General features: G+C 38.9%; 1 protein-coding gene across 3 annotated transcripts in view; it reads left to right on the top strand.

The window, feature by feature from the left end:
* The window catches only part of HPSE2 (heparanase 2 (inactive)), a 665,453-nt gene that overhangs the window by 50,930 nt on the left and 593,814 nt on the right, over window positions 1-20,709 (top strand). For all 3 annotated transcript variants that reach the window (XM_043476432.1, XM_043476433.1, XM_043476435.1), the window contains exon 3: window positions 15,347-15,508. In XM_043476432.1, the coding sequence (XP_043332367.1) occupies window positions 15,347-15,508 (162 nt within the window). The remainder of the gene's footprint in view (window positions 1-15,346; window positions 15,509-20,709) is intronic.

Genomic DNA, 20,709 nt, shown 5'->3' on the forward strand with positions numbered 1-20,709 from the left:
TCCCACCTCCCTCTCCACCCGATTCCTCTGGGTCTTCCCAGTGCACCAGGCCCGAGCACTTGTCTCATGCATCCCACCTGGGCTGGTGATCTGTTTCACCATAGATAATATACATGCTGTTCTTTCGAAACATCCCACCCTCACCTTCTCCCACAGAGTTCAAAAGTCTGTTCTGCACTTCTGTGTATAACATATTTTAAAGGGACTTCTCCAGAAAAGAAAGAGACCAGCAACTTAAAACAACCTTGTACGTATATAGACTGCTGTATCAAAACCTCCTAGGAATAGCAAACCCCAAAACTACAATAGCTACACTAACTAAAAAGCAAAAACATCCCCAGTACAGCACTTAAGATGGTCATCAAACCGCAAGAGAACGAAAGAGGAAGGGAAGAAAAAAGACCTACAAAAACAAACCCAAGACAGTTAAGAAAATGGCCAATAGGAATATGCTGTTGTTGAGTCACTGAGTCCACCTCTTTGCGGCCCCATAGACTGTAGCCTGCCAGGTTCCTCTGTCCATGGAATTTTCCACGCAAGAATACTGGAACGAGTTGCCATTTCCTACTCCAGGGAATCTTTTTGACTCAGGGATTGAACTCGCGTCTCTTGTGTCTCCTGCATTGGCAGGCGGATTCTTTACCCCTAAACACCACCCGAGAAGCCCTATGTAAACCATAGGTAATCAATTAAAATACAATTCATTGAGTGAGAAAAGCGATAATATTAGAAAATGCAGTCTTTTTTTTCTTTTGCTATTGAGGAATTAAAAACTCAGTTACTTTATTCCATAAGCTTGAGTCTTGCTGCAGAGTTTGTAGATCATCTCTCATTTTTTTTAAAAAACAAAATGCACAATATTAAAAACTGAACTAAATGAAGGTTTGGGGGGCTTTTGTATCTTAATGTGTATGCAATACCTACTTGAGTTTGTTTATGTTGGTATCTTGATTTTTGAGACCTGACTTAGAATCTGAAGCTGCTAAATTCAAATGTTAAAAAATATATAAAAACCAAGCAAGAATCTGTTCTCTTAAGCAGTGACTTTGTTCATCTTATGTTGCCGTATTAAGATACATATATTGTCTCTGCATAAGTGGGAAAGAGAAACCGAGATAGCAGTTTTCCTTGGAGTGTTTAGTATCTCCCCCCTCAAAAAAACTTGTAACAATTTAAAGGGAGAATAGGAATTCCCTGAATCCAGTGGTTGAAAGTGAAAGGTGAAGTTAGTCGCACAGTCATGTCTGACTCTTTGCGATCCCATGGACTGTAGCCTGCCAGGCTCCTCTGTTCATGGAATTCTCCAGGCAAGAATACTGGAGTGGGTTGCCATTTCCTTCTCCCGGGGGATCTTCTCGACCCAGAGATTGAACCCAGGTCTCCTGCATTACAGGCAGATTCTTTACCAGCTGAGCAACTACAGTGGTTAGGACTCAGTGTTTTCACTTCATAGGCCCAGGTTTCATCTCTGGTTGGGGAACCAAGACCCTGCAAGCTTTGTGGCCAAAATAAGTAAACAGATAAATAAAAAGAAAAGAATAGCGTAAACTAAATATTCGTTGAACACATTCATTTATTTGCCTTATAAACATTGTTTCAATAAACTAGATCTGATTGGCTGGAGAAAATTTAAGTATCCTTATCATTGTTGTATTAAAGGGTATTTTCCTCACTGCAAAGCACAAATGAAAGTTTTTATACAATAATCTTAACAAATTTCATGAATATCATTCCGAAGTCCATCATCCAATAAGAGAAAAGAATTTTCTTTCTCAATGTAGTACACATTTCACTCTGGGAGGAGTCAGCAATTTCTGGCTCCAAATACTAAGGCACATTTTGGCTTGCACCCCAAAAGCCATGTCATTCTTATACAACTTAATCATCGGCTACATAGAGAAAAGCAACACTGCAATTTTTCTGATTATTTTAATGAGGACCCCTGGCTCAATTATCTTTGAGCAAGTCAGTTATATTTCAATTCAGTCATTGAAATATAATTGACTAGCTCTTCTCTTACTTTCATAATAGACACTCCTACGTAGACCACATTTATTTAACTATAAGAAATGTCAGGAAGAATTGGAACTTTTCTGAGTGTCCCCATTAAAGCTGAAAATATGCCACCTTGTCTTTTACACGACCTGCAAACATTTTGCATTGGTCTCATTATGCAATACAATATGCAAATATTCCAGTCGCCCTTCTCACCAGACTGCAAGGCCGGGACAATATGCACACCAAAAATGTTTTGTTATATCTGTATCTTTTTCTTACAATTTAGTGTTATTTGCTCAATATTTTACAAAACAGGACATAGGAACAATAAGTATGTGTTACTGATTTTACTGATTTTTAGTAAGATTGCAGAGTAGGACTGATATCTTTCTTCTCAATAAATAATTTATTTTTATAAAAGTGCAAAATTTTCCTCCACAGACTTCCATAATCTAAGGATTAGATAGATGTCATTTGCAAAATAATATTTATGCTGAGAGGTTGAGCTTGCAAAATTAATTACTGTAATCTTTAAAACTACATGAATTATTATTTTGTGTTTTGTAACTTTTATAAACATATCAGTTAAAGCTTAAAGAAACAAAAACTATTTGATAATGTAGAACTCTAATGTGCACAAGATTTTGTGTGTGCCCTCCAAGGGTGGAGTCTTTGTTTCTGTCAGTCCCATGGAAGTCCTGCTGGCCTTCAAAGTCAGATTCCGTGGGAATTCCTCATCCCTTTGCTGAATCCTCATGCTGGGAAGCCTAACGTGGGATTCAGAACCTTTACAACACTGGGAGAACTTCTTTGGAATTGTTCTCCAATTTGTTGTTTATCCAACAAGTATGAGATTTGATTTAATTGTAATTGCACCCCTTCTACCATCTCACTGAATCAATCTCTCTGATAATGTAGAAATTATATATAAATATAAACATAGTAGTTAGTCCACCATAGAAATATCAATAATTTATAAACCTCTATAAAGGAAACTAAGCATCTTGCCATCAGAAGTGTTTTTCTTAATGTGGGATATTCAGGATAGAGATGTCATTCATCAGATTAAGTAATAACTAATTAGTTCTATTTCAGTTAAGATAAACTTCTGCTAATTTTTAAAGTTTTTTAAAATTAATTTTTGTTGGAGTATAGTTGCTTTCCAATGTTGTGTTAGTTGCCGTACAGCAAAGTGAATCAGCTATATATTTATATGTATGTATCAGAGAAGGCCATGGCACCCCACTCCAGTACTCTTGCATGAAACATCCCATGGACGGAGGAGCCTGGTAGGCCGCAGTCCATGGGGTCGCGAAGAGTCGGACACGACTGAGCGACTTCACTTTCACTTTTCACTTTCATGCATTGGAGAAGGAAATGGCAACCCACTCCAGTGTTCTTGCCTGGAGAATCCCAGGGACAGCAGAGCCTGATGGGCTGCCGTCTGTGGGGTCACACAGAGTCGGACATGACTGAAGCGACTTAGCAGCAGCAGCAGCAGCAGCAGCAGCATACATATATATATATATATATATATATATATATACACACACACACATACATATATTCCTTCTGTTTTGGATTTTCTTCCCATTTGTGTCAACACAGAGTAGAGTTCTCTGTGCTGTACAATAGTTTCTCATTAGTTATCTATTTTATACATAGTATCAATAGTGTATATGTGTCAATCCCATTCTTGTAGTCCTTCCCAAGTGGAGAGGGAAACCCCTTGGTATCTATACATTTGTTCTCTATGTCTGTGTCTCTGTTTCTGCTTTGAAATAAGATCATCTATGCCATTTTTTCTAGATTCCATATATATGTATTAATATATTTATTTTTTCCTTTCTGACTTACTTCAGTCTGTATGAGTTTCTAGGTCCATCCGTGTCTCTGCAAATTACCCAGTTTCATTCCTTTTTATGACTGAGTAATATTCCATTATATGTATGTACCACATCTTTATCCATTCATCTGTGAATGCACATTTAGTTTGCTTTCATTTCCTGGCTCTTGTAAATAGTGCTTTAATGAACATTGAGGTACATTTGTCTCTTCACTGGTTATATGCCCAGTCAAAGGCATATATCTGGGATGGCTGGGTCAAATGGTAGTTCTACTTTTAGTTTTCTAAGGAGTTTCCATACTGTTCTCCATGGTGGTTGTTTCAATTTACATTCCCACCAACAGTGTCAGAGGGTTCACTTTTTTGCCAGACCCTCACCAGCATTTGTAGTTTATGGATTTTTGATGATGGACATTGTACCAAGTGTGAGGTGATACCTCATTGTAGTTTTGATATGCATTTCTCTAATAATTACTGATGTGGAGCTTCTTTTTATGTGTTTGTTGGCCAAGTGTGTATCTTCTTTGGAGAAATGTTTATTTAATCTTATGCCCATTTTTTGATTGATTTTTTTTTTAAAAATATTGAGCTGTTTGTATGTTTTGGAGATTAATCCTTTGTCAGTTTCTTTGTTTGCAATTATTTTTTCCCAGCCCATAGGTCGTCTTTTCATTTTGTTTATGGTTTCCTTTGCTCTGCAAAAAGCTTTTAAGTTTAGTTAGGTCCCATTTGTTTATTTTTGTTTTTATTTTCTTTACAGAGTGTATCAAAAAGATCTTGCTGTGACTTATGCTAAGAATATTCTGCCTATGTTTTTCTCTAAGAGTTTTGTAGTGTTTGGCCTTAAATTTAGCTCTCAATCCATTTTGAGTTTATTTTTGTGTATGGTATTAGGGGGGCTTCCCAGGGGACTCAGTGGTAAAGGAGTAGGAAATGGCATCCCACTCCAGTATTCTTGCCTGGAAAATTCCAGGGGCAGAGGAACCTGGCAGACTATAATCCATAGGGCCACAAAGGGTTAGACACAACTGAGCAACAGAACATGTACATATCTATAATATTAATTCTTTCCTACGCCTATGACCTTGTACATCCTTGATAAGTATCCTTGCTTTGTGTTTATCTAGTCTTTTATACAATTTTAAACAGATTAGGGTTGAATAAAGAGTCTACAGAAATTTTAATCAAGAAATTTTAATCAAGATGGTGAATTTAAGGAAGACCTTAAGTTCACCTCCCCTCATGGGCCTGCCAACATTACAGCTATTTACAGAGAGCCTACTGATGAGAAAGACAAGAATCTAACAGAAAAGACCTTCTACAACTAAAGATATAAAGAAGGAACCACAATAAGATGGGTAGGAAGGGTGGAGCTGTGCTATAGCAGAGACTCATACCCTTGGGTGGGTGACCCAAAAAGGGGAAGATAAATAAAATTGCAGAGTTTCTTCCCAGGGACTCATGGGTCTAAGTCCTACAGCAGGCTCCCCCACTGAGGGTCCTGTACTGGAAAGATGAACCCCTCAGAATGATTGACTTTGAAGGCCAGCAGGGCTTACTTTCAGGAGACCAAGAAGGCTGTGGGAGGTAGAAACTCCCCTCTTAAAGGGCATACAAAATATCCCACACCCTCTGGGAACTAGGCATGAAATAGTAGTTTGAAAGGAGCCTGGGTCAGAACTACTTCCTCATCTTGGAGAACCTCCTGTAGAGGCAGGAGGCAACTGGAGCTCAACCTGAGACCATAACACTGGCAGAAGCCATTTGGGGAGCTCATTATACCATGTGGACACTGATCCTGGCAAGCACCTATTTGGAATTCTTCCTCTAGCTTATTAGCACCCGGACCTGGTCTCACTTGCAGCCTATTGGTGCCAGTACTGAAATGCCTCAGGCCAAACAACTAGCTGGGCAAGGACACCAGCAGACAGGCTGCCTTAAGATCCCTGAAGCCCACAGCCACCCTGGGAGAAGGCCATGTCCTCCAGAGGGTTGAGTACTGGGCCGCACACACCTCATTGCAGGCACTAATCATGGGACACCCAGTGCCCTGTAGCCAGAGACCCTGGCCCATCAGTGGGCCAACATCAGCCCCAGGACAATTGCAGGCCTTCAGCCTGCATGGCATGACCCAGACAACCCGCCAGCAGGCTGGCATAAGCTTTGGGATACCTTGGCCCTGCAACCAGCCCCACCTACCAATGGGCCAACATCAACTCCATGACCTCCAGGGCCATGCTACGGGTATCTTGGACATGGCTCCATCTACCAGTGAGACAACATTAGCCACATAACTCCAACATCCTCATTCCTGCCCATCAGTGGGCCAACACCAGCTCTGGGACCCCTGGGCCCAGTAGCCAGAGACCTCAGAACCCAGCTCTGCCTGCCAGTAGACTGACTTTAGATCCAGGACCCAGCTTTAGCCACCAATGCATGAGCATCAGATCCAGGATTCCCCTGGCCCAAACTCCACTCACCAGTGTGTGGCCACCAGTCCTAGGACCACTGTAACCTTGCAGCCAGCTGTATAGGACCCAGCATGTCCATCAGCTGGTCACCTCCAGCTCCAAGACACCTGAGGCCCCTCTGCCAGCTGTCCTTGGATCTGGTCCCACTCACCAGCAGGCTGATACAAGTTTTGGGACGCCCTGGATCCCTCAGCCAGCTGCACTAGGAGCTGGCTGCTCACCAGTGGGCCAACACCAATACACTGCAGGCAGAGATCCTGGGACTCAGCTCTGCCCACCAGTAAGCCACCACTAACTCCTTGATCCCCTGTGCTCTGACTCCATCAACCAGCAGGCTGACACCAGCATGGGGATCCTCTGGGCCTCCTGCCTCACTCTCCTACCTCCACCCCCACAGCAGGCTAACACCACCTGTGAGATACATTGGACTCCTCAGTCAGCCACTTCATGATCCAGCCTCACTTAGCAGGCCAACATGCGCTTTGAGACACCAGTTGTGTCTCAAATGTGCAGCCAGTTGTATCAGGAACCAGCCCCACCTACTGATAGGCTGACACTAGATCCAGGAACCCAGGTCCCACCAACTCCAGAACCTGACTCTGCCCACTAGTGAGCCAGCACTAGCCCCAGGACCCGTCATGACTCCACAGACAGCCACCTTGTGACCCAGCTCCTCAACCATCAGCCAGCAACCTCCACACAAGGCAGGGCCTGGTAATCAACTGAACCAAGGCCAGCCATGCCTATGAGACCACCCACAATAGTAGTCCTCCAAAACAGGAGGACCCATGCAACCCACATTGGGGGCCTGCCTAGAGCATATTGTTTGGTGACCATATGGAGAGGAGAGTATGCTGCTTGGATGCATAGTATGTCTCCTACAAAAGGTGCCTTCTCCAAGGTCTGGAAATGTAACCAACCTACCAGATGTATAGAAACAAAAACAGCAAATAAGGCAAAATGCAGCAACAGGAACAAGTTTCAAATGCAAGAACAAATAAAACCCCAGAAGAATTAAGTGTAGATAGGCAATCTACCCAATAAAGAGTTCAAGGTGTTGATTATAAAGATGATCAAAGAATTTGGGAGAAGAATAGATCAACAGTATGAGAAGTTAGAAATTTTAAACAAAGAGAAAATATAAAGATGAAGACCAAGCAGAGATGAAGATTATAATAACAGAGATAAAAAATACACTAAAAAGGAGACTTCCCTGGTGGCCCAGTGGTTAAGAATCCACCTGCCAATGCAGGGGGCACAGGTCTAATACCTGGTCTGAGAACTAAAATCCCACATGCCAGGGGCAACTATGCCCTTGTGCCATGATTGCTGAAGCCCATGCATTCCAGAGTCTGCATTCTGCAACTTCTGGGTGCATGCTGCAGCTACTGAAGCCCTCCTGCTCTGGAGGACATGCTCGGCAACAAGAGAAACCATCACAATGAGAAGCCCACACACCCTAACTAGAGAGTAGCCCCCATTCACTGCAACTAGAGAAAGCCTGTGCACCACAACAAAGACCCAGCAGCCAAAAATACACTAAAAAATATACTAGAAAAAATAAACTGTAATTTAAATGATACAGAGGAACAGATTAGTGAGCTGGAAGACAGAATAGTGGAAATCATTGAAGCTGAATAGAAAAGAAAAAATGAGGACTCTGTAAGAGACCTTTGAGACAACATCAGGTATATTAAGGAGAAGGCAATGGCACCCCACTCCAGTACTCTTGCCTGGAGAATCCCATGGACAGAGGAGCCTCGTAGGCTGCAGTCCATGGGGTGACTAAGAGTCAGACACGACTGAGCGACTTCACTTTCACTTTTCACTTTCATGCATTGGAGAAGGAAATGGCAACCCACTCCAGTGTTCTTGCCCGGAGAATCCCAGGGATGGGGGAGCCTGATGGGCTGCCATCTATGGGGTCACACAGAGTTGGACACAACTGAAGCGACTTAGTAGCAGGTATATTAACATTCGCATTGTAGGGGTCCCAGAAGGAGAAGAGAGAGAGAAAATGGCAGAGAGCATATTTGAAGACATAAGAATGGAAAACTTCCCTAAACTGGGAATAGAAACACATCCAGGTCCGGGAACCACAGAAAATTCCAAACAGGATCAATCCAAAAGGCCCACACCAAGTTACATTGTAACCAAAGTGGCAAAAATTAAAGATAAATAAAGAATATTAAAAGCAAGAAGGGAAAAAGGAACGAGTTACCTATAAAAGAACTCCCATAAGCCTGTCAGCTGACTTTTCAGTAGAAACTCTGTAGGTCAGAAGGGAGTGGCATGATATTTAAAACTATGAGAGAGGAAAACCTACAACTAAGAGTATTCTACCTGGCAAGGGTTTCATTCATATTTGGAGAGATAAAAAATTTTGCAGTCAAGGAGAACCTAAGAGAGTTCAGCACCACAAAATCATCTTTACAAAAATGTTAAAAAGCCTTTTCTAAATGGAAAAGAAATGGTCATAACTAGAAATGTGAAAACTATGAAAAGAAAAAGCTCTCTGGAAACGCAAATACACAGTAAGGGTAGTAAGTCAATGACATACAAAGCAAGTGGGAATGTTAAAGCACAAAAGTAGTACAAAATCATCCATATCCACTTTCAGTAGTTAAGGGAAAAACACAAACATGTGGAAAGACATGCTACTGGACAACTAATGTATCAGTGAAGAAATCAAAGAAGAAATAAAAAATATCTGTAGACAAGTGAAAATGAAAACACAATGATCCAAAATTAATGGGATATAGCAAAAGTAGTTCTAAGAAGGAAGTTTATAGTGACTTATGCTTCACCTCAGGAAAGAAGAAAAATATCAAAGAAACAAACTAACCTTACACCTAAAGGAACTAGAAAAAGAACAAACAAAACCCAAATTTGGCAGAAGGAAAGCAGTCATAATGATCAGAGCTGAAATAAATGAAATAGAGACTAACAGAAAATAGGGAAATCAGTGGAACTAAGAGCTGGTTCTTGGAAAAGATAAACAAAATTGATAAACTTTTAAATAGACTCATCAAAAAAAAAAAAAAAAAAGAGCGAGAGAGAAGGCCACAGTCAGTAAAACCAGAAATAAAAAAGAATTTACAGCTGACAGCACAGAAATACAGAGGGTCATAAGAGATTGCTATACACCAATAAAATGTGCACCCTAGAAAAAAATGGACAAATTTTTGGAAATATATAACCTCCCAACCAAATCAGGAAGAAAGTACAAATAGACTAATTAACAGTAACGAAATTGAATCAGTAGTAAAAATTCAAGACCAGCTGGCTTCATAGTTGAATTCTACCAAACATTAATACCTATCCTTCTGAAACTACTCAAAAAAATTTCAGAAAAAGGAACACTTCTGAACTTATTCTGTGAGGTCAGCATCACCCTGATACCAAAACCAGACAGAAAAAATCACAAAAAAAGAAAATTGCATGTTACCTGTATGAACAGAGATGTAAAAATTCTCAACAAAATATAAGCTAACTGAATTCAACAATGCATTAAAGGATCATACACAACGATCAAGTGGAATTTATCCTAGTAATGCAAAGATTTTTCAGTGCTCGCAAATCAATCAGTGTGATATATCACATTAACAGATTGAAGAATAAAGCCACGTGGTCATCTCAGTAGATGTTGAAAATGCTTTTGATAAAGTTCAACATCCAATTATGATAAAACAATCTCAGGAAAGTGGGCATAGAGGAAACGTACCTCAATATAGTAAAGGCCATTTATGATAAATGTACAGCTATTAATAACATCATGTTCAAAGCTGAGTGCATTTCCTCTAAGATGAGGAACAAGACAAGGATGTTTGTTTACTCTCATCACTTCTATTCAACATAGTTTTGAAAGTCCTGGCCACAGAAATCAGAGAAGGAAAAGAAATAAAGGGAATCCAAATTGGAAAGGAAGAAGTAAAACTGTCACTGTTTGCAGATGACATGATGCTGTACATAGAAAATCCTAAAAATGCCACCAGAAGACTAATATAGCTCATCAATGAATTTGGTAATGCTGCAGGATACAAAATTAGTATACATCTATTTGTTGCATCTCTATACAGCAACAAACTATCTGAAAGAGAAACTAAAGAATCCCATTTACACTCACATCAAAGAGAATAAAATATCTAGGAAGAAACCTACCTAAGACTTGTACTAAGAAAACTTTTAAGATACTGGTGTAAAAAATTGAATATAACACAAACAGATGAAAAGATACTCCTTGTTCATGGATTGGAAGAATCAATATTGTTAAAATGGTCATACTACCCCAGGCAGTCTGTAGATTCAATACAATCCCTATCAAAATACCGATGGCATTTTTTCCCTCAGAACTAGAACATTTAATTTTAAAATTTGTATGCAAGCACAAAGGACCTTGAATAGCCAAAACAATCTTGAGAAAGAGGAACAGATCCTGAGGTGTTATGCTCCCTGACTTCAGATTGTACTACAAAGCTACAGTGATCAAAACCGAATGGTACTGGCACAAAAACAGACATAGATCAATGAAACAGAAGGGAGAGTCCAGAAATAAACCCACATGTTTATGGTCAATTAATCTATGACAGAAGAAATAAGAATGTGCAATGGGGAAAAACAATCTCTTCAGTAAGTGGTGCTGGGAAAATTGGATAGCTGCATGTAAATAAATTGAACTGGACTACTTTCTCACAGAAAAGTAAGTTCAAAGTGATTTAAAGACCTAAATGTAAGAACAGAAACCATAAAGCTCATATAAGAAAACCTAGGCATAACACTATATGACATAAATGATGGAAATTTTTTTTGGATCTGTCTCTTAAGATAAAGACAAATGAAAGCAAAAATAAACAAATGGACTTCAAAGCTTTTGCACGGCCAAGGAAACCATTGCCAAAATGAAGACAGTCTACTGAATGGGGAAGAATATTTGTAAATCATATGACTGATTGGGAGTTGGTCACTGTTGTGATCTATCTATCTATCTTATCTTTATCCTTTCATCTGTTGATGGGTCAGTGGAATATTATTCAGCCATAAGAAGATGAAATCTTGCCATTTGCAATAATGTGGATGGACCTGGAGGGTATTATGCTTGGTGAAATAAATCTGAGAAAGACAAATACTGTATGTTATCACTTACATATGGGATAATCTAAAAAATGAAACAAAAGAATGAATATGGCAAAACAGAAAAGACAGATATAGAGAACAAATTAGTGGTTACCAGCAGGTAGAGGGAAGGAAGGAGGGGCAAAATAGGGGCAAGAGATTAAGAAGTACAAACTACCATGTATAAAATAAATACCCCGCAAGGATATATTGCACACCACAGGGAATATAGCCAATATTTTATAATAACTTTAAATAACTATTAATATAAAAATACTGAATCATGAACTTGTATACCTGAGATTAATATAATATTATGAATCAACTGTATCTCAAAAAAAAAGTCTATATTGCAAATCTATGTTTTCCACAAACATTGTTGAAATGTACTTTTTAAAAGTTTAGGATGTAGAAAAAAAAAAAGTTTAGGATGTATGTTAGGCTGTGCCCATTGTTTTCTTACTATTCTTTTTTTTTTTCTCTCTTTTTTTTTTTTTCTTACTATTCTTAATGTTAAGGTAATTTGTTCATTTTATTTCAAGTTTCTGGATTAAATGACGTTGATATCAGTTATTGCTTCTTCTGCCTTCTGAACAAAACATTTGTTAGATAGGAAATAGTTTAGTAGATATTCTGTTCTTTGAATCAGATTTCTATCAGAAGATGTCAGGATAATTGAAACCCCTCTTTCTTCATTATAGTGTATTTTGGTACAAGTTTTGTAATGTTTTTTGGGAAAGTATCATCCATGTTTCTTTTCTGGATAGATCAGCTGTAGTATGCTACTGCATAGTATAAGAAGGTACTATTAAGTTCATTAGTTTCTATATAGGAGTAACTTCTGGAACAATCAGTGAATTTGGCTTTGAAAATTTTGGGATTTGGGACTCACCATGGTTTGTGAACTTGAGTAAGTCACTTAAGCTTTGTGGACCTCGGTTTTTCCATACATAAATTAGGGATAATAATGTTACTCATTATCATTTAGGATTACAGAACAGATTATTGTTGTTCAGTTGCTAAGCTGTCTCAGACTGTTTGTGACCCCATGGACTGCAGCATGCCAGGCCTCCCTGTCCTTCACTACCTCCCAGAGTTTGCTCAAACTTATGTCCATTGAGTCGGTGATGCCATCCAACCATCTCATCCCCTGCTGCCCGCTTCTCCTTTTATCTTCAATCTTTCCCAGCATTGAGTCTTTTCGAGTGAGTCAGTTCTTCGCATCAAGTGGCCACAATATTGGAACGTCAGCTTCAGCATCAGTGAATGATTATTCTAATGAATATTCATGACTGATTTCCTTTAGGATTGACTGGTATGATCTCCTTGTTGTCCAAGGGACGCTCAAGAGTCTTTTTCAGCACCACAGTTCAAAATACCAGTTCTTCGGTGCTCAGCTTTCCTTACAGTACAACATTGAATCCTCACATCCATTACATGACTACTGGAAAAACCATAGCTTGACTATACAGATCTTGGTCAGCAAAGTGATGTCTCTGCTTTTTAATATTCTATCTAAGTTTGTCATATCTTTTCTTCAAAGGAGAAAACATCTTTTAACTTTATGGCTGCAGGTACCATCTGCAGTGATTTTAGAGCCCAAGAAATAAAATCTGCCACTATTTCCATTTTTTCTCCATCTATTTGCGATGAAGTGATGGGACTGGATGCTGTAATCTTAGTTTTTTGAATGTTGAGTTTTAAGCCAGCTTTTTCACTCTCCTCTTTCACCTTCATCAAGAGGCTCTTTAGTTCTTCTTCACTTTCTGCCATAAGGGTGGTGTCATATACACATCTGAGGTTATTGATATTTTCCCCAGCAATCTTGATTCCAGCTTGTGCTTCATCCAGCCTGGCATTTTGCATGATATACTCTGCATATAAGTTAAATAAGCAGGGTGACAATATACAGCCTTGACATACTTTTGCCAGTTTTGAATCATTCCATTGTTCCATGTCTGGTTTCAACTGTTGTTTCTTGACCTGTATATAGGTTTCTCAGGAGGCAAGTAAGGTGGTCACAACAAGAGAAGTCACTGCATGAAAAGCAATGAGAAGCCTGTGCACCACAACAAAATAGATTAGGATTTAAAAAATAGCTTACTGTTAATGGTTTGGGCTTCCCTGGTGGCTCAGATGGTAAAGAATCTGCATGCAGTGCAGGGAACCTGGGTTGGGAAGATCCCCTGGAGAAGGGCATGACAACCCACTCCAGTATTCTTGCCTGGAGAGTCCCCATGGACAAAGGAGCCAGAGGGCTACATTCCATGGGGTCACAAAGGGTCAGACACAACTGAGCGACTGAGCACACATTAATGGTTTATACAAATAGTGCCTTTATGTTACACGACAAGAAAGAAAATATAGGCTCTTGAGCACAAATATGACAGCTCAGTAATGATCTTAGGGGCATAAGCTCATCTCATCGTCCTGTTCACCATCTTTAGCGTGTAAGAGTTGTGCCCTTGTGCTTTTTGAGTCATTGCCACAAAACGGCTGCTATAACTTTGGGCCTTTTGTTATATTTCAGGCATAAAGAATAGAAAGGACTAAAACGCTCAAGGAAAAAACTGTTTTTTCTTAGTGAGGTTCTCTCTTTTAATTTGGCCAGGGAACCCCCTAGGGATATATGCCTGCAGTGCATTGGCATGGCTATGTATGTTACATGGCTACTCATGACTTTCAAGGAAAGCTGGGGAATTGTATATTTTGGCTCTTCAGTCTCTATGGTAGAGGAAGGCAAAGGTGAATGTACTGTGTTTACAATATAGGTCGGCTAGTCAACAATGTTTGCTTTCATCAGTGGTTCAAAGGATTTAATAATGCACTGTATTTTAAAAATTTTATAGTGTAATTTAAATAAATGGTATTTATTATTCCTCTTACCTTCGTTTAATGATCTTGTAAACTAGAGTGTATTCTTGATTTTATTTTAATTTTGTATTCAAGGCTCAGAATACCTTCGAGATTAGTTACTTACTTGATTGTTAAATGAGTTCATCTTATTGCCTACATCGTAGAAATTAATATAAATATGTTTATGTATAAATATTGCATTATTTCCAACCAGCTTCTGTGTTTTTATCTAAAGTGAGTGAGTGCTATTCTCACATTTGGGTAATCTTTGTGAACCATACATCCTAATGCTCAATTGTCGTTGGTTTGTTTTTATATCTGAGCTTCTCTTCTAGGGCTCTTTTGATATGTTTGAAAATCTTTTGCACAGAATGATGGCCCACCATTCATGTCTCCTGCCTTGTTTTCTCTTAGGTGTCAATGATATCGCTTAAAGAGCCAAATCTTTCCTATTGGTACTATTGACGTGAACATTAGTTTTTCTTTTCCAAAGCCATAGGTGTCAACAGTGTTTTGTTTGTTTTTTTTAATTTTTAACATTTTCTCCCTAAAATCCTTCAGTTTGTTTGTTATGTAAAACTTGAAGGTTTCTAGAGTTGCCTTTCAGATTGCTGCATGACAATAACCTTCATAGTCACTGGTATTCAGGCAAGATTTTATTATTTTTCCCCATGGTAAAAGATGTAAAGAAAAAGGCCCTAGTTTCAAATAATGAAGTCATTCTTCATTAAAAAAAAAAAAAAATTGCCCCAGGGGGTAAATAATTCCTGGAGGTGAGCTGAGAAGGGGAACCAAGGAGTGAGAATCTTAAATAAGCTCAGAGAAAACTAAGAAACAGAAATCTCCAAAGATTTTGGAGATGACCAGAGAAATTTTTAGGATGCATTGTGAAGTGGGAGACGCTTCAGGTTTATTATTTCTGTATCTTTTCATTTTGATGAAAATGTAGTAGTTTACAAATTCTGTCATATTGGGTGAAATAGGACTTTGTGTATATAGTTTCTGTTTTTTTTGTTTGTTTGTTTTTGCTGCCTGCCTTCCTTCTTCTTTTTTTTTTTTTTAGACATTGTTCGAAGTGATGTTGCCTTGGATAAACAGAAAGGCTGCAAGATTGCCCAGCACCCTGATGTTATGCTGGAGCTCCAACGGGAGAAGGCAGCTCAGATGCATCTGGTTCTTCTAAAGGAGCAATTCTCTAATACTTACAGTAATCTTATATTAACAGGTAAGGGTATTGGGGTCGGCTGGAATCTTAGGGCACTGTAGATTGATGGTCTCCATTGGTTAGCAGCTTGTTGCTTGGGAGGCACAAAAGTGGGATTCAGATGATGTGTCTGTCTCTTTCCACATATCCTTTTTAAAATCATGATGAGTATTCATATAAAATATTTATTATATTTTGCAGATGTATTTTGACTTGAGGTTATGGGTGGTTTGGCATGTGTGTTCTCAAAAGAAGGACCAATGGAAACCTAATGAAGCCTTGTAAAAATATGACTTTTTAGATGTGTGCCAATAGATTTGAGAGAATTACTAAATTTGGTGTCTAAGAAGCAGCTATTTTCCTCTTTCTGTGTATGCCCTTTCTGTGAACCCAGTGAATATAAAGATGAAGTGTAAAAGAGATAATGATCCACAGGCAGAGCTGAGAATGTTCTATTTTGGGAAGAGTTTGAAACTATCTAGGGAATTTGATTTTCTTTTTAAGAGCAAAGAGGCTATGAGACTGAGCCATATTCACTTACATCCTTGGTTCTAGGAGGGAAGTGAATATGTGTGAAAGTTTAAAGGAGAAACAACTTTTTGCGGGACTGCTGCAGTAAAGAGCATGTGAATTGCATGTTTTTGTCAAACTTTGGAAAAAATTCTAATAGCACACTCTAGTGTGAGAATCATGAAGGACTTCTGATGAACTGAGAACAGCAGTCTGAGTTACCTCCATTTTCCTAACGGTACGCAAGGCAGATCTGCATATTGATTCAGATAAACTTTAATAAATCAAAGTGTATGTTTTTTTCTTGTTTATGAATATTAAAAATAAAAAGATGCAATGTCTGATGGGCAATGAACATCTCACACTTACTTTTGTAAGTTCCAAGTTAGGAAAATTTAAAAATTTTTTACAAACTTGCGGCATTTCACCAGGAATTACTGAGTGGCAACCAAGTTGTTTTGCTTTTGAAAAAGCACAAGTCTCTACTAACTTTCCATCTTGTAACTGGTGAAAAACCCAACAACATAAGATGAAAGCCAGATTTAAATGTGACTTTAGAGAGCAGAGAAGAGGATTATGGATTTCATAAGTATAGGCCCTATTTTTTGTTCTTGGATAGGTCATTAAGGAGGGAAAACTTTAAAGTGATTTATGGCTAATAAATCCTAAATTGGTTAGTAAAACTATGTTTAAGTTTAGATGTTTGGAAAGAACATATTTTTCTCCAAATTTCTTTAGTCTACCTCAGATGTACAAATGTACATGTGTATAGTATTTTCCAATTCAGTTATTCGAACATTTTAAAGCATACATTAGAGAGGTCAAATCCTATGTTCTTTAATGTGGCATAGAAAGAGCTTAGGGTAATTCTAATCCTAAACTGTGCATCCAGAGTGTGACTTGAAGGCATATTATCTTTGAAAACACAAATGCTCTATTGAGTTCAATGGAATCTTTTCTAATTCTCAGTAACATAATCCCTTTGGATGTTTATTCACAGTTCAAACTGTTGGAATCAACATTGTCAACTTTTACCCTGACAACTTGCTTACTTTCTACTAAACAAACTTACCCTAGAGAAGAGCCTCTTTCCTGCTCTCACTTCTCCCAAGCTGCTTCAAAGAGCCCTCAGGCATTTTCCACATTTTTCACCCAAATGCCTGTGCAGAGGTGGTACCTTGCTGCAGACAGAGCATTTGGTGTGCCCTGGTTTGTTTACATGAAAGTTCGAAAGGTTTTGGTTCCAGGTGTTGGGAAGAGATGGAGTCATTTCGTTTTAGCACCAGTGGTAAAACTATTTTAATATCTTTTAACTAACTCTTTGATTTTACACAGTGTGGTTTTCTAATTGTTATGAAGTTTAATCCTTGATTTCTTGTATAAATTTTGAGAACATGGTCTCCAGACAGCTAAACATAATATTTAAACATAACTAAACTAACTTTTGTAAATATTTCCCTTTTCGGTGATGAATGTATATTGGTAAGGAGGGTGAGGTTGAAGGGGCAGAAACCTCTCAAATGAAGTGACTTTCTTTACCAACATGTTCAGAATACCTACCCTAGGATTTCTGCTTGGTGATGTTTCACTTATTTTGTATAACTGTGGCATAATGTTTGAAATATCTCTGATAAAAGTTTGTGGGAACAGGATGAGGAAACTGGGCCTCCAAAATCTCAGAAATGGATCACTCAACTTCTCTCCCCAACTATTTACAGAATTTCATGTATATGGGTAGCAGTGTATCATAATTGTTTCCTGCTAGTGGTCAGTTATTGGTATAGTCTTTATTTTTAAATTGGACAACTAAGATAACAGTAGAGGAAAAAATTAATAAAGTGATTCAAATGTCAGTATAGTAAGAAATTAATAAAGTGATGGAAATGACAGCTGCTTAAAAGCATACTAAAAATGATGGCTGTTGCCCCTACCTCACAAATAAGCCCTCATTCTTAGGTATTCCATCTTAGTTGATGATACTGTCAGCATTGAGATTAGAGGTATGCCTTCATATTCTGCATTCTAGCTCATGATCTCTCTTAAACAGCCACCCCTCAGATGATGGCAAATGATATTCTAGCTCTGAGGATCTTCTAAACAACCTATGGTCCTAGTGACAACTCAGTCAATAGAAACAAGTAGTCCTCATTATATTTTTTAAAAAATGGATTGTATTTTTGCCTGATACTGCTGCTGCTAAGTCGCTTTAGTTGTGTTTGACTCTGTGCGACCCCATAGACGGCAGTCCACCAGGCTCCCTGGTCCTTGGGATTCTCCAGGCAAGAACACTGGAGTGGGTTGCCACTTCCTTCTCCAATGCATGAAAGTGAAAAGTGAAAGTTAAGTTGTTCAATCACGTCTGACTCTTAGCGACCCCATGGACTGCAGCCTACCAGGCTCTTCCGTCCATGGGATTTTCCAGGCAAGAGTACTGGAGTGGGGTGCCACTGCCTTCTCCTTGCCTGATACTAAACATGTCTTAGTATCTTCCTGTGAATGATTTACATGGTATTGGAAATAATGTTAGCCTTACCTAATCTAGAGGGTTTTTGAAGTAAACTCTAAGGTTGTATGAAGGTGATGGAGGAATTCGAGGAGAATTTCAGTGATAGAACTGTTTTAAATATGCTGTATTCTTTCACACTAACTCTCCAACACATGTGTGTAATCTTGTCCTGTATTATCCTGTAACTTGTTGAATCTGAGAGTGTTAAATATCACTGTGCATGTTACTCAAGGAGTGATAAATGAAAGTGAAAGTTTGGTAGGTGACTTTAAGAAAAAGAGTAGGAATCATAACTTCTGTATCTTTGTGCTTTCATGATTCTTAATGTGATAATTTTCAGTGTTTGTTGAAAATGTTCTACTGTAAACACAATGAATAAATTCACTCAAAGACTACTTCTTAAGGGTTGATTTGGATGTCTGTTAGGTTTGAGTAGGTTCACGTATATTATTTGTCTCCCTTCCCTTGGTAAGCCCCTCTCTTTTAAGGTATAAAAAAAAATTGAACTTTTGTGGCAGATGCCTGTACTATAATCAAATGAAAAGAGAAAATAAAAAGTTAAAAGCCAGCCTTAAGGGGCAATATACTTTCTAGGATTTTTGTTTAGAACATAAACTCCCAGAAGGCAAGGAATATCATATTTGTGCAAATATGCATATTGTGCTGCATTCTGCATGGTGAATAGAACATAGTGAATGATCCTGAAATGAAGTCAACTTTTGAAAAATTTATGTTGTAAAGTCATCTAGTCAACTCTCATTTCCAGGCGGCCTGAAATATGTAGCCCTTATAAATGGATGGCATTCATCAAGATGCTTTCCAAAATTCTTTTTTGAGGACCCTTGTCATGTTGTTGTCTGGTACTTTAGGTTTTGTACTTCTTCTTTCAGTAATTAGATTTCAAAGTACACTGGAATTCCTATGGTTAGCTTTACTGTATTACTGTGAGAAATGAATTGAGCAAAAGAAGCTCATACTTCCGTGTTATGGTCAATCTTTCTAACTTCAGCTGAGCAAAGGGCTCAAATAAGTGGAATGAAAATTGTTCTCTCAGTTTTCAAAATATAGAATCCAGATCTGTTTAATTATTTGCATTATATAGTATAGTATTGAGGGCTTCCCAGGTGGTGCCAGTGGTAAAGAACCTACTTGCCAGTGCAGGAGATGTGAAATGTGGGTTCAGTCCCTGGTGGAAGAGCCCTTGGAGGAGGACAGAGCAACCCACTTCAGTATTCTTGCCTGGAGAATCCCATGGATAGAGAAACTTGGCAGGCTACAGTCCATAGAATCTCAAAGAGTAGGACATGACTGAAGAGGCTGAGCACACATGCAAGCATGAATATTTCATAGTTGTTTAATTGATCTTCTATTGCTAGGCATCAGTTCAGTTCAGTCGCTGAGTCATGTCCGACTCTTTGTGATCCCATGAATCCCAGCACGCCAGGCCTCCCTGTCCATCACCAACTCCTGGAATTTACCCAGAGCCATGTCCATCGAGTCAGTGATGTGATCCAGCCATCTCATCCTCTGTCGTCCCCTTCTCCTCCTGCCCTCAACCTCCCAGCATCAGGGTCTTTTCCAATGAATCAACTCTTCCCATGATGTGGCCAAAGTATTGGAGTTTCAGCTTCAGCTTCAGTCCTTCCAATGAACACCCAGGACTGATCTCCTTATCATGGACTGGTTGGATCTCCTTCCAGTTCAAGGGACTCTCAAGAGTCTTCTCCAACACCACAGTTCAAAAGCATCAATTCTTTGGCACTCAGCTTTCTTCACAGTCCAGCTCTCACATCCATACATGATCACTGGAGAGACCATAGCTTTGAGTAGACAAACCTTTGTTGGCAAAGTAGTGTCTCTGCTTTTTAATATGCTATCTAGGTTGGTCATAACTTTCCTCCCAAGGAGTAAGCGTCTTTCAATTTCATTGCTGCAATCACCATCTGCAGTGATTTTGGAGCCCCCAAAAGTAAAGTGTGAAACTGTTCCACTGTCTCGCCATCTATTTCCCATGAAGTGATGGGACCAGATGCCATGATCTTAGTTTTCTGAACGTTGAGCTTTAAGCCAACTTTTTCACTCTCCTCTTTCACTTTCATCAAGAGGCTTTTTAGTTCCTTTTCACTTTCTGCCATAAGGGTGGTGTCTTCTGCATATCTGAGGTTATTGATATTTCTCCCAGCAATCTTGATTCCAGCTTGTGCTT

This window comes from Cervus canadensis, chromosome 8 (assembly GCF_019320065.1).
Source record: "Cervus canadensis isolate Bull #8, Minnesota chromosome 8, ASM1932006v1, whole genome shotgun sequence".
Lineage (NCBI taxonomy): Eukaryota > Metazoa > Chordata > Mammalia > Artiodactyla > Cervidae > Cervus > Cervus canadensis.